The 15,733-nt window shown below is 37.9% G+C and overlaps 1 protein-coding gene across 1 annotated transcript in view; it reads right to left on the bottom strand.

Moving 5' to 3' along the window:
- Positions 1–15,733, bottom strand: part of LOC149289944 (utrophin-like) — a 233,397-nt gene that overhangs the window by 75,101 nt on the left and 142,563 nt on the right. The window contains 2 exon segments of the mRNA XM_089490156.1: positions 7,696–7,852; positions 10,131–10,303. Coding sequence (XP_089346282.1) covers positions 7,696–7,852; positions 10,131–10,303 — 330 coding nt within the window.

Here is a 15,733-nt window from a genome sequence, read left to right as displayed (position 1 = left end):
AATCAATCATGTTAAAGTGATTGTAGTTACCTTGATTCTTATCCATGTTGTGCCTGGGTGACTCTGCATGGTGTTACACATTCTTCCCAAGTCTTGTAAAATAATCCAAAGTTTTGCAAGTGATCAACCAAGACTGTTGCTTAGCTGTGAACAAGGCATCAAGTTGAGTTCTCCTACCTTCACTTCTGTTATGGCCTATTTATTTTATAAATGCATTGGTAGAACTATGCCAAAGCCCTTGTGTGCGACCCAGAGTGTGAACCTTGAAATTACTTCATAAAACGTATAAACCTAAAAGGTGTCATAAACTGTTTAGAGATGGTAGTGGTCCACCTCCTAAAATATCAAACTAACATCATCTACTGTATATTCTAATAAAGAAATCTTAAGGCCAGATTTTAGGATATTTTCCTTAGAATTCATTTCTGAAATTAATTACTGAACTACTATACAATGACATTATGAAAAATATATAAATATATTGCTATATTTCGGCTATATGGTCTGTAGATTTTTTTTTCTCATGTTTTATCAGTATGGATCAAAATACCATATTGACATAATCCACAAGACAATGCAAGGTGTTGTAGTAACAACTATTCACAGGCTCAGGTCTGAAAAGTTATACAAGGGTCACATTCTAAAAATTACAGATGTAAAAATCTAACCAAAATATTACACATAATGGTTATCATGTGTCTTGTACAGCTCTATATAGATGATGAATAAGTATTTGTTGAAGTCACAACAGGATGTAAAAATGCTTAGAAAGATATTGAGACTTCATCAATTTTTCCATGACAGCTAACTCTAGATAGGTTTTCTCTCCTGCCTGTCTGTTGAAATCATTCTCTCTGTTTGTCCGTTCTAATGATCAAGAAAAGTGCCATAATCAAAGTTGTTTGATGGGTTCAGTTTGCCAACCATGCAGGATGCCACAAAATAAGCTCTCATCATTTTCAACATTAAAAATTCCGATGCCTGGATGTCGAGAGCTTCTGACTTTATGAGATGCTACCTATATGAGATTTTTCTAGAAAACTGAACTGCCACGTTAACATGAAATATTAATTATGAAAAAAGCAATACACCATTGATTTCCTTCTGCCTGAACTGTGGATACATTGTAAGCCGGTGACAAGCATTATATCACAAGAACAATGAAAAATACAAATTAAACGGGCAGGAAATACAAATTAAACGGGCAAGTGGATTAGGTCTCAATAAACCAAAAAGGTTGTTTAATACACAAGCTTATAATTCATGAGTCTGCAGAGAGTGGTGACAATCTAGAATGCTGTATAATACATAGTTAAATCCATGGGGCCAACTCGGTACTAGTTACAAGAGAAGGACCATTTCTGTGGGACTGGCTCTTTGTAATTACACATTAACAGCACGTTGAGATCTTCTATAATAGTGCACACTCCCATCTTGGTAAATACCCATCTCCTGCAAGGGTGTTGCTCACCTCTAGAAGCCGCCACCTTATGAACAAAAAAGATATACCTCGGGCCTCCAAACTAAGCAAAGGTCAATTAAAGAAGAAGTAAGGGAAGTGAGGATATGAAAAAGAAAGTGTGTGAGGAACAATGTGTGAGTATATGAGGAGTGTGACAGAGAGAGTATGTATGCCTAGAAGGAAGAGAGAGGGACCAAGAGGGAAACTTGAGAAAGTGTGTGTATGTGTGAGTAGAGCAGACACTACAATATAAGTAGATTTATTAGCTGCTTAGTGCTCCACTGCTATTTATGACCAAATGGTAGACAGGCCTTTTCAGAGGATGTTGTGGGAAAGATTCTACAAAAGCAGAAAAACTCATTATTGGGATGATTATGTTCCTTATGTTATAATTATTCCTTTCATCGCTCAATGGCCCCGACCAAATCCATTCCTTCAGGACTTCTAAAAACCTAGAGCCCACCCCTCCATCATCATGTGTAATGCTCTATGATTCATTAGTGAATCACACATTGTAAATGCATCAACTAATGCTTGCAAGAACTAAATAAGAGCCCTTCCACATGGGCATGGGTCTTTTTGCATGTCAGCCAGTATAAAGATTTTTTTTACAGAAAAATCATTAACGGAAATATATGAGGTAAGTGTTTGAGTAAACAAAGAATATTTTCATACTACAATCTTAACTAAAAGTATAAATGTAGAAATGTCCTAGAATGCTCTACATGAAAAAAAAATTGGTTTTTTTTGGATTACACTTTTCTTCTGACTAAAGTAAAAAAAGTCCCTTTATGCCCCACACCTCCTAAACATAGATTCGCAGAAACATATAAATGATTTATAGGTGACCAAACAACATAAGCCTACAAATTAATTTCACAACTGACATTCACATTTAAAGGTCCCACAGGAACAGGTTTTAATACTCATTACTGAAAGACCATACGGTTGTGGATTATTGCTAAAACAGATTACAGCTTGGTTGCAGACAACTGGTGAAGAATATTAGTGGAAGGAGATGTATCTTTAAGTCTACTTATTTCCTTCAGGGGAATTCGTGAGAGGATTCATGTTCATGTTCATCAACCAAGAGATTCATCCCCCTACACTAAAGAAATTATGATTTACTGCTACATATAAATCCCCAGAAGGATCAAAATCTGTTAAACAGTAGGTAGGAAAAATGACTCAGACTCAAACAAACTTTTTTCTAACCTTCGTAAAGAGAAGAACTAAACTACGGATACTAAAAATGTAAGTGACTCTAGAGGATTGAGCTGTGCAGGCGTGTATCGTGTTTTGTATTATTAAAATAGCTTTAAAAAAAAAAAAAAAAAAAGGATTGACTTCCAGGAGTTTTAGTGTAAGAGTAGAAAAAGACACACAAGTGGTCCATGAATTATTTCCTATGGATTAATGCTATCACAGAAACCCATTAGTGGAACTCTGAAGTGCCATATATAAGAGGCATTGGTATTACAAATTTAAAGTGCAGTATGAAGAAAACTCCTGAGGATAGGATAATGGCATCATCCTGGTTTTGGTCTGTGGAACGTGCTGCAGTGTAACACTATAAGGACAGAAAGATTTAATTATCACTGGCAAGCAGGGTTGTAGCTAGAAACCACAGGGTCCTGGTGTAAAGACTGCCCCCAACTTCACCAAGCAAAATGTCCCACAGTGCCACCTTTGCCCTAAACAGCTTGTGTGCCACCTTTGCCACAAACAGCTTGGGTGTCTTTGCCCAAAGCACCTAATCAGTGCCATCCTATCGTTCCAACAGCCTGTCTTTGCCATCTTTCCCCCAGATTGTCAGTGCCCCCAAACAGCTGACATGTGCCATCATTGCCCCCAAACAGCTTGTCAACATACAAGCTGGCACACATATGTAAACACACTTACTCATACTCGCTAATGCACACTCCATCTGACCAGATTTGTATATCCATGCTCAAACCTACACACTTAAATATCCATGTTCACACACAATTACACATCCATTCACACACACACTTACACACCCATGTCACACATACACACACTTACACACCCATGTCACACATACACACCCATGCTCACACACACACTTACACACCCATGCTCACACACACACTTACACTCCCATGCTGACACACACTTATACATCCATGTCCACACACACAATTACACAGCCATGCTCAGACACACTGCTGCCAAGAAGAAACTATTACCAAGGTTTTCAATAAACTAAAAGTTCTAAAAATGATCTAAATATGACTTGATGATTTAGAGTAAAACGGGTATTAGAGTATTAATGTGGAATTTGAGCAGAACTGTCGCTTTTATTGAAACCATTGATTTGATAGACAACTCAACTTCCAGTTCTATGGCTTTGCATGATTAGTCCTCCCTATTAAGTTATCTTTTTGTTATTGTTATGTTGCTGATTGTTGTTGATTGGTTCATGCAGCCTTTGTAAGGATAAGGTAAGGGAAAGTTATATAATGTCAGGAAATTGAGTAGAGAATGCTGGCCCTGCTTGTTGCCTTTGCTTTTATAAGGGGGACTTCTAAAATAACTATCTTCTAAACAATTATACAAGCAAAACGCAAAGGCTATAGATTGTCTACATAAGCTTAAGAAAAAAGTTAAAATAAAGAATAATGTATGTTTAAACCATTGATTGGTGCTGTCGGTAACTCTTTTAAAGCTATATACTGTGTTATAGCATTATTATAAACTTTAACTTCTGATTTCTCCTTTACTAAAACGTGTGATTTCTTAATTAGCTACTTAAGTACTTCAGATAGTAACAGGGATAGATCTTAACACCAGCCTAATGCAGCAGTGATTGTTAAATAGTGTGTCTGTAAATGCAAAAAAACCCCAATCCTGCCTAATTATGCAAAGTCCAAGGCAGTGATTATCATTTATATAAGACAATTTGCTTAAATGTGTTTCTGTAGGAGCAGCCACCGCAACCGATGATTACATCTTTTACCCAACCAGTGAAAAACATTGCACTTGATGAGCTATAAAGCACCCTGGTTTCACTTCATTTTCCTGAGACAGACGGTTTTATTTAAAATACAATGGCAGATAGAAGACGTGAAGATTTACGGAACGGCATTCCTGTTCAAATATAACACAACAAAGCCAAGCAAAAGCATAGATTCTTAAACTTTTCCTTAAACAAATCATGCTGCTTCCCAAGAGACGAATGTAATTTGGCTACATATATATTATTTATCATTGTCTTGAGACATTAAGCTAAACCATACAAATGATACCAAGAAAAAAGTATGCTATAACACAATACATGAAAACCACAAACCACTGATTAAACCATGGTTATGAATAAACTAAAGGCAAAATAACTATTTCTGTTCCAAAGCGGCGTGAAAAAACCATAAAAACGTGGAAAAAGGCCGGAAGTAGAAAGCTCATAAACCACTAAATCCTCATACTTGTACCTTTGAGCTTTCTGGGTTTAGTCCAAAGACGCCACTCACTGACATCAGTGGGACCTCCTTCCTGCATCCCGCAAAGGGGGCTCTGGGTAGTCGGAGCCAGAAAATTCCCAGGTATGCTCAAGATATGTATCCCCAAAAGAAGTCACCTTACCATTCATTGGGACTATCTTTAAAAGGTGCTCCTGTGGCAAAGTTTGAAAAGTGGTCTTAATGTGATCTTGATAGAATGTTAATGACAGCTGGGCCTTTTAAGGATACCCACTGTCATAAAACATAGAATTTCATGGTAGATAAGAACAATTTGGCACATCTATTCTGGCCATTTTTCCTAATCTCAGATCTTGGTCTGAGCAGAATGAGTCAGGATAGCTATACAAATACATTGTTCAAATTCCTTTGCTGTATTAATCGCTATCACTTCTGCTGGGAAGTTATTCCATTTATCTACCAGACTCTTAGTAAAGTAAAAACCAACCTCCACAAGAATACGTAAATAAGGGCAAAAAAGGTTCAAAGAAGCTTAGCTCCATTCATCAAGTATTACTCATCTACTCTACAATAGGCTCAATTCAGTATAGTAATAATTTTGAGTATATTTTAAGCGTTTGTGGATGTTGTCACTCTGAATGTCAACATATATACTACTGTTCAAACATTTAAGTCACTTTGAAATTCCCTTGATTTTTCATAGGCGTACAGAAGCAACCATCACTCATTTGTTCCAATGGCACGTTGGCACTAATCCATAATTATGTTTAAAAGGCTAATCGATCATTAGGAAAAGCATTTGTTATTATGTTAGTTTTTATGTTAGCACAAGTTAGAAATTTCCCTCTTTACCATGTAAAAAGCTAAGTGACCCTAAACAGTAGTCAGTGACGTAACTACAGGGTTTGACCGCTTGTTCCTGTCTCCTGGTTCATAATTGTTCAGAAAGGGCTCTTCTGAAAATGGACCAGGCCGGTCCAGGTCGTAAGGGCCATTTCTAAACACTTTTAAACTGGCATGGAGAGACAGGAAAGCAGTGGGGTCACATTACGTCACATGACCCTGCAGTGAAACTGAGGCTGCTCACAGAGTGTATATGCAGCTGGAACTGTGGGAACCGTGGACCGAAATCTACAGGATAGGTAAGCAGTTGCGGGCAGGAAATATACCGTATTGGCCCGATTATAGGTCGTACTTATAATCTTTAAAGTGGGGGTGGGGCCTATAATCAGGGTTTAGCATTTTTACCTTCTCCAGGGTGTCTGGAGGACCGAGCAGAAGACTGCAGAGCGTTTTCTATAGCGCGGTCCGGCAAAAATGCGGTCCCCCGGCAGCGCGAGCAGAAACTTTGGTTCCGCCCTGATTTTTGATTCACAACTTTGATGTAGATGAGGCAGACTGGTGCAGGAAGTGGAGATCACGCCTGCTGCATCTACATCAACGTTGCAAAACTAAAGTTTAGGTAAGGAGGGTGAGAGCCTCCTACCATACATTAAATGTAAAAATAAATAAATAAATAAAAAATATAATAATAGCTAGTTTGTGTCTTATTTATAAGCATATCTGGGAACTCTCTGGGTTTTTCCCCGAATCTTAGGGTGAAGGGGCAGACACTGTTTCAATGTTGCGTAGTTTGACCTATCTCCATTACACAAAGACCACCATTCCATAGATTCCAGAGTGAAATCTACCATTTAAATCACAGTCACATTGCACTGTATAAACAAGTATAAGGTAAAACAGATTATACAAAGATGATAAACCTAAAAATGTGGGAAACATTATGTAATTAAAATAGGATGTCACTTGTGCCTTTTCCCCACTGGTTGTTTGCAGACTAATGTACCAGATAATGAGTTTTGTAATATCCAAGTTAAAAACAACAAAACAGGTTTAATCAGAAATGTACTTAACTCAATGGAATTAAGCTTCCTAGCTCTACTACAATTTGATGTTCTTTCCTCTGGTGGTTCCTTTAGTCCAAACATAGCGCTTTGAAATTAAATCTCCAGCTAATGCTTTAGTCAAGGAAGTTACTGGTTTTTAGACACAATATCAGTAGAGAACTCATTAAAATAGCTAAAGTTAATGGATAATAGTTACAAGGAACAAACAGAATATCTCTGAAGAGTCCTGATCTTCAGCTCAATCTCAGCTCCCACCTTGCAACATAGCAATATAAAGGTGGCTGGACTAATAAGGTTTGTGAATCATCCCGCCAAACCTTTCCTCTAACAATGATCGCCCCCCCAAAGGTGTCACACTTTGGGCACTTGGAATCTGACGAGGGGGTATAAAGCAGACATGGATTTACGAAGTTTCCGATAGAATAGTGGAACACACTCTTAAAATAAATTAGCCATACATGCTAGAGAAATGTATGTAGCTACTGGGTGAGATGTCCTGTTCTATGATAGCAAGTCTGTCCCGGTGTGAAATAAAAATGTATTGTAGACTGGAACCAAAGTGCAAGAATAACTTAAACAGCAGTCCTTAAAAACATTATTCTTTATTGTCTGTTTTTAATATTATTTTCATGTCTACAACCTCTGCAAATTCAAAACTATTAACAGAGATCTGCCTTGTAAGCAGATTAGTCAACATTCAAAAAGTTCTAGAGAGCTCTAAAAAAATGATTTCCAGTTTTCTATATGACTGAATAAAAAAAAAATATATAGAAAATAAATGTGAATAAATATTGAAAAATACATTCTACATGGCAATGTAAAAAAAACGCCACGACAAGCAGAATACCTGTTATGCTGTTTTGCGTAGAAAGAAAACCTTTCTTACCTTACAGTACTCGTACTGTTGTTGCACTGTTGGAACATCCCCTCCGACAGGCATCTGCTTTTTTACCTCTTCATCTCTGATATCTAACCAGTGGATGAGTTCTTCAAGTGCCTTCAACAAGAAGTTCCATTTATCAGCACTGGTCTCCAAGTGAGTTCTGTGGTGGAAGTAAGACAAAAAGTTTTAAGGCCAGGAAAAGCCTCTAATAAATGCATACGAACCATACTTTTTTGGATTTTGTAGGAAAACAACTGTAAGCGCCGCAGACATTCCATAGCTACATAATTGCACACATCCAGTAATTCAATTGCAGTTAATAATCTCCTTCTATTTCATGGTTCTCTGACTTTCATGTGAATTCAGAGAGAGCTTGGCAACAAAATTGCATGTTATGGAATTCAGCACTTGGTTTCTCCACACGTTCAGGAGAATGGCAGCTAGGAAGTCTGAACTCTGGATCACCAAATGTGGTCACATGGGAATATCAGCTTGGATCTGATTAGGTCAACTGTACAGGTACCTAGGGACAGACATTAGTTTACTTGGGAACACTCCATGATTGACTTGTAGTATTCTGGTGAAGCCCTGTATCCCTGTGTCTGGCTATGCCCACTATTTGTCCACTTAAGGTTGTCTGGGGCTAACCTCATACCTTCAGGAACCCACTCACCCAGAAGAGGGAGTACTCTGGATAGTTACTGAACAGCAACCACAGAGGGAATTTAATATAGGATAGGCCTACGTTTCTACCAGTATAAGGCACAAGACTAGCTGGGCTGAATGGTTCTTATCTGCGGTAAATTTCTATGTTTCAAATAAATAATAATGGGATGCTCACACTATAATCTTCTTTTTATACTCTAGAAAAGCAAAAACTTGATATATAAACTAATTTAAGTAGTAGTTTCCAGCTACCCTGGCAAACCAAACACAACCGTGCATGGGTTAATAGAACTAAAAACAAACAAGGAAAAGACTATAACTTTTAGCAAGACAGTTATGCGTCCTACAGCATAGTGTAACTTGGTTAATGGCTAGTAGTATTAAGATGCTGCCCAGTCATTTTAAACTCATCTGCTGGTTATAAAATACATTTTCCCCTGAGTGGCACACATTTTAACCTCACATTCCTTAAATCCTACATTTTAAAGTTCTATACACTAAGTAAACCCATGTATAAACCCATATGTCTATGCCATGGGGAAATGTATCAATCAGGATCCTCATGATAGTTTACACTATTATGTTATCTTTGAACTGTTCTAAAGTTGCTGATTGTTGTTGATTGGTTCAGGAAGCCATTGTAAAGGGGATACGAGAACGGAGAGAACTTTAGGATAGGAAATTCATTAAATAATGCTGGACCTGTTCCTCTGGAATGGAGATCTCAGCTTCCATAAAGGTGCTAAACATTTACAAAATAATTACAAACATGGTTAAAGGAGTCAGACACATATAGGGCACAATGTATATTTCCTATTACAATTCACCAAAATAGCAAAAGATTGTGATGGCCTGTAGTAGCCCATATATCGCAGAATAAAATGTGTAATTACTAATTTTCAAGACCTTAGAGGCTCCTCTTTCAGATCTTGTATTGGAGGAATGACTTGGTTCACTAATATTTCACAAAATTCTAGCCGCTCTTTGACCAATATGACAATATAAATTTATCATGTTTAAATATTTTTAAAATCTACATTAAAAAGATTCTATGAATAATAAGCACATGGTGTGTGAAAACTGTTGTTCCTTTATCTTCCCTATTGCTTTAATGTTTCCGCTTCAACAAAGTTCACACCACAGAAAGCATCAAACAGTGTCACAAAGATCGGATAGGTGTGTAGCTGCCGGTGACACTGATGACTGTTTTGGCCCGCAAAAACCTAAACAATCTATTAGTGTACTCTGTGGAAGAAATACTAAGCAAAATTACAAATCAGTTTTTTAATATATCCTTTTTGATAAATATTTTATTATATGAAAACATGTGGTTTCAAACGGAATTCCTACTTGTTTTTTATACATAATTTGGGTGGGTGGTTTAAAAGAGAAACAGGGAAAATTGAGAGTTGCTCTGATTCTGTAGGTATACAATAGCACAGCTCTTTAAAAGAGTAAAAAAAAAGAAAATAAATAAAAATATAACATAACTGAAACACATACATGGAACCATATTTTGTACAGGTTGTACATGGAAATTTATACAAAGCAGCTTCAAAGTAATATTTATGACTGTATTTATAAAGTAATATCTATGAATGTATTTATGGTGCATTCATCAGGTTCAATAAAGACACAGAACTCATACCCTATGCTGGATCAGAGGCTGCACTTAAATATGCCTTACACCACTTCCGGCACTTAAGTATTTTTATTAGAACAAATATTATTATTCAAACACAAGAGGGGCAATCAGAAATTAGACATTTTACCTGATGTTGGCTGACTTGGCCTTCAGATCGTGCCATCTCTGGTTCATATCATCTAGTCTATGCTGAAGTAAAGCTGCTTCCTCTGAGGTTCCCAGGGCCCTCACCATTTTTTGCCGGTTACCATCAATGCTCTTAAATATGTCATTATGGGCATCTATCTCAGCCTGAATATCCTGAAAATACAACAAAAAAGAAATAATGGTTACCAGTGGTTCTTAGCGGTAAACAATTGAATAATATTTTTTTCCCAGTAAATACAGATCACCTCGACATTAGGGCTGCAACACCTAATTGATAAAATCAATAATAATAGATAATGAAAATCGTTGCCAACGAATTTCATTATCGATTAGTTGAATCGATTTTTATTGATTATAAAATGAGGGTTTTTTCAGAGCAAATGCTCTGAAAAATACCCCTCGTTTTATAATCAGTTCATTCAGTGACTCACAACAGCAGTTACTACTTACAGTCCCTCCCTGTAATCACTGTGACAACTGGCCCCGCCCCTTCCTTCTCCAGAACCACATGGCTGTGACACTCATCTAATTAATATTTGGGCTGCTGAAAGTTAGGGGAGCTGGGGGTTAATTTAGGGGCAGTTATGGTGAATGGGGTGGTTAGGGTTAATTTAGGGGCGGTTATGGTGAATGGAGTGTTTAGGGTTAATTTAGGGGCAGTTGTGGTTAATGGGGTGTTTAGGGTTAATTTAGGGGCAGTTTTGTATAATGGATGTTTAGGGTTAATTTAGGGGCAGTTGTGGTTGATGAGGTGTTTAGGGTTAATTTAGGGGCAGTTGTGGTTGATGAGGTGTTTAGGGTTAATTTAGGGGCAGTTTTGTATAATGGATGTTTAGGGTTAATTTAGGGGCAGTTGTGGTTGATGAGGTGTTTAGGGTTAATTTAATGCTGAGGACTGAGGGTTAACAGTGGCATATCAGGGGAGGACAGAGTGGCGTATCAGGGGGGTATAAGGCATATCAGGGGGCACAGTGGCATATCTGGGGAAGATGGAGTGGCATATCTGGGGCCATAAGGCATATGTTAGGAGGGCGGAGTTGCATATCTGGGGGTGTGGCATATCTGGGAGGGCAGTGTGGCAAGCCTGGGCTCAAATGTGCATAACTGGGGGGGGCAGGTTGGGAAATAAAACCAAGAAATGCATTTTATCAAAGTTTTTTTTCTGCTGTTTGTTTTTAACATTCTGTTTGTTTACTAAATTATTTTAAATAAATGAAAATTTTACATTCATTTTTTTATCCGATTAATCAAAAAAATAATGGGCCAACTAATCGATTATGAAAATAATCGTTAGTTGCAGCCCTACTCGACATACAGCTGAACTTCAAGACCCATAAGCCATTGATAGCTAGTCAATGGGACCTACAGTATAGCCACAAACAGTCTGGATGAATGGTGGATGCTGGATGAATAGTGACACTTAAATCACATGAATAATACGTGAATACGCTAAAAGGTCCATTAGCAGCCATTTACATAAGACATAATTATTAATACAACTAAAAAGAATACAGTATGTCTCCCTTGGGATGTGTAACAAAGATTTTTGACTATTTCCAAGATAAATCTGGATTCAACACCATTTTTTGTTTCAGATGTATGGAATTAAAGCAAAACATGCAATTATACTAATAAGATCTCAAACACTATTTACATTGCAGGTAAGCACTTGGTTTTTTAGTAATATGTTTTTATATCATTTTTATGTATTGTTACTTTTCTTTTTATACTACTTCTTCTTTATTGATAAGTTCTACACATACACAGGTTTCCATGGAAACAAAACACGCAGAAATAGTTGTATGATTTTGGAGCCATTTGAGTACCCATGATATTTAAAGATGTGGCTCTCCCCTCAATAAAAAAATAAGGGTATTTGATTTATTATTTTTTTATCTACTTTATTGGATATTTATTTATATGCTGTGATGCTATATTACACTTCTTTGTGCACACACAGCAAATTAAAAGCAGAAACGTATTTAAAGAATCATACCAGAAAGGTATCTTATCATATAAACGAAAGGATCCACATCCGGCACCGACAATATGTGTTACCGCTCCCGTCGCGTTGCCGCCGGCAGGGACGCCGAGACGCAGCCCGCGCCGTCGCGGTGAGCTGCCGCCGGGTCCGTCCTCCTCCGAGACGCGCGTCCCCGGCGAGTTCGAGGGATCTTGACGGGGCGCGCGCCTCCACGCCGTGAGAGCCATTCGCGCATGCTAAGCTAATGAATATTCATGTCACTCTTAAAGTGACATTTATCATTTTTCCTCCTCCCCCTAATTAGGAGGGTAGGAGGATCTGTATTGTTGGAGGGATATTTAAACCCTCATTTAGCACTACACCCTTGCCTTTTTGCCTACACTAGTGTTTGAATCCTGATTTATCTTTCTGGTATTGACTCCTGCTTGAACCTGAGGTTCCTTGGTTCGCTGCCTGCCCTGACCTTTGCTTGTGACCCCGACTACTCTATTGCCTGACCCCTCGGATACCGTTGTTATTTTTTATTTTTGTTCCTGAGTTTCACCCTTTTATTACTCTCGGTGGTGAACGGCCCGTATCTCCAGTGCCCTGGTGGCAGTGCGTCCTCTCTCCACCAGGAGGCGCCGATTCTGCAGCGCGGATCCAGAACCCGCACCCCGGTCGTGACAATATGTCACAGACATTCAATTATACACTATATGGACACACTATTGGGACACACTTATTAGAATATTATTATTTATTATTAATTGAATTATTGAAAATCACACACACTCACAGACTGACTCCAGCACTATACATATACACACATGCACACTTACTCTGACACTATAGTATAGACACACTCACATACATTCACTACTCCCCTTCCCTCCCTATCACCTCATGGAGACCAGCCTATCTTCTGTCATTGTGAACCTGGCACCCTATGCTTTCTTGTGGGCCTCAGCAGAGGCGATTGCCATGCATTAAGTGTCCCCGCTGGGAGCCTCAAGGCACCCGCTACACCATGCCTCCCCGGGAAAGTATAGGGTGCCGAGCCCTGTATTAATGTCTATGTATTTAGAATGCAATGTCATAAATGTCCATGTTGGTGTAATGGTCAGGCATCCCAATACCCAATTGTCCATATAGTGTATCTGTTTGGGGACACTACCAAATGCTTAAATGCAATTGTACAACTCACCTAGCTTAACGCAAAGGCATCCTTGGACATCTGTCTGGCTTAAGTGGCATCAAAGATGTTCCACCAAGAGACAGCCCAAAATGTTCACTGATATTAGGTTTTGGCCTAATATAACCTAGGATATTCTGTCAATTCAAATGTTTAAATCTTTGAAGAAAAGCAAAGTAACTAATACTTTAGCGCAATATGTTGCTCCTAAAATTCAAGATTAGAGACCTATACTACTTATAGAGCAGCAAATCATTACAGTATTCATGGGTGTCTAGAGTACAGTGAAACTTAAATGATGTTTTTTTTCAGTTACAGAGCAATTATAATTGCAAGAATGACATCATGCTGGCTGTAGAATAACGGAAATCATGCAACAGTTTTCTATTTGGCTGACATGAAAATGTGAGTGTTCCAGACATATTAAAGTCAAACACCTGTTGAAAAGCCTAATAATTTCTTAATGACTGCTTTGGTCTGTGTAACTCACAATACACATTCACAATATACTAAATCAGTAGGGGTACTTAATTAAAAAAAAAAAAAAAAAAAAAAAAGACACTTTATTAATATTCCTTGGACAAGGTAAAAGCTAAAAAATTACAATACTCGTAGCTGCTTACTGAAGCTGTGAGAGGGACCAGGGGACTTGGGACCTTGTAGAGCCATTATTATTCATTGGGTGTCTTGTTGATTTAAATTTGTTTAGATTTGTTAATCTTGGGTGTAAAATAGAACCCTTGGGTTTATCACTAAATTTATTAAGATGTTTTTATGCCAATTCCTGTATCCTTTAATCTCACAATTTGCATATGTTGGAAAAGGCCAGGGGGTACTTAAATATGACGTTAGGTTTTAACCAAATTAGAGGTTGGATTAACAAATTTGGAACAAGATGGTAGTAGTCAGTGTCATCTCCAGGAGTGAAATTTAACAGCGGATATGGACACACTGAACAGGGAAATGTTTTGTGTGGATTTTGTGCATGTGATCAGGTGATTTGGAGAACAGGGCAGGCAAGGGCTCCAACTACACTATTGGATTTCCAAGCTAGGTTTGCATGATCCAGTCCAGGATTTTCATGACGGTTGCAACAGCTGGTAGACATTCAAAATCTGTCTCTGTCAGGGTTCCACTGACAGAGACATTGATAGGAATCAACAATGCGAACACAGCCAATTTTCCAATCCCTGAAAGAACTCGTTTTTATAAAGGTCCATTTTAGAATTTGACACTAAAATCCAAGTGCTGCACACTGGAAGTTTGACCACCATAATCTAGATTAACTGAGAGGTGTATTCGCTGAACTATAAACAAATGTATTCGACATTCCAGCTCACCAATTTCTCTATGTGAGCTTCTTCTGCAGAATGGATTTAACTGGCCCTGCATAATATATTGCAAAAATAAGGCGACTTTAGATCTTCCCCACATTAATTATGCAGTATATAGGGGCTCCTCAGGGGGCTACCTCAGTCATCAAGTTGCCCTTCTTGATGTATAGTGAAATCAGTAAGCTGACACGTTCATTTTACCTACAATCACTGCTCTAGTGAATACAAATCCCATCAGTAGAAAAAAAAGCCACCTTTGCCAGATTACATCCCTGCTGGTTTCATTTCACAGTGTATCAAGCTCAATGGGATGAAGAAACAAAAGATTCAATCAAATGAAAAAGTCGGGAGTTAATGTGCATCTATCTTTAGCAAATGAATGCCCTGCACAAAACACAATGCAATGCCTAGAGACTGTTTGTAGCAGTCATCAAGTGTTACTCTTAATTCTGATCAATGTGGATCGCTGAATCGTCCCACGTTTAATTAAAGATTCTAAAGGAAGATGAAATGGCTTACCCCTACACATTTCTGCAATTAAACAAGGGTATACAGCAAGATGCGTCCCTATTGAGCAGATGATTCTTTAAAAACATTATTTTTTATTTAGAAAAAAATAATACTAATAATACTGATTGGCTGAAAAACAAAACAAGAATAATTTACTATGCACATATGGTTAATATCCTCAAGATTGTAAGCTTGCGAGCAGGGCTCTCTCTACCTAATATATCGGTTTGTCTTAGTCTGTCAATTCTCGTCTTGTCATACCCCTTGAATTTATGTATATTATTATTAATAATAATGTCAAAAAGCCTTGTTCCTCCACACCTGATCAATTGGCTCCCTTTAAAAGCAAGACTTTGGGACCAATATAAGGCAAGGTCCATAATGTTTAAATACATCACTTAAGTTCTCTCAGTGCAGCCTTTTATTGAAGAGCAATTTATATTTTGGTAAAGCTGCTCTTTTAAAAACTTTTACTGAAAAAGTAGGTGTGATGGCTTCTTCTGCAGAGATGGAGAGTTAGTATAGACATTTGAGGCGAAAGTGTTTATTAAAACATGGCATATTTAATATTTTACTTTGTC

This window comes from Sceloporus occidentalis, unplaced genomic scaffold (assembly GCF_023333645.1).
Source record: "Sceloporus occidentalis isolate IW3139 unplaced genomic scaffold, rSceOcc1.0.p SCAF_42, whole genome shotgun sequence".
In the NCBI taxonomy this organism is placed as follows: Eukaryota; Metazoa; Chordata; class Lepidosauria; order Squamata; family Phrynosomatidae; genus Sceloporus; species Sceloporus occidentalis.
The sequence above is the reverse complement of the archived record's forward strand: the minus strand, read 5'-3'. Positions and strand labels throughout refer to the sequence as shown.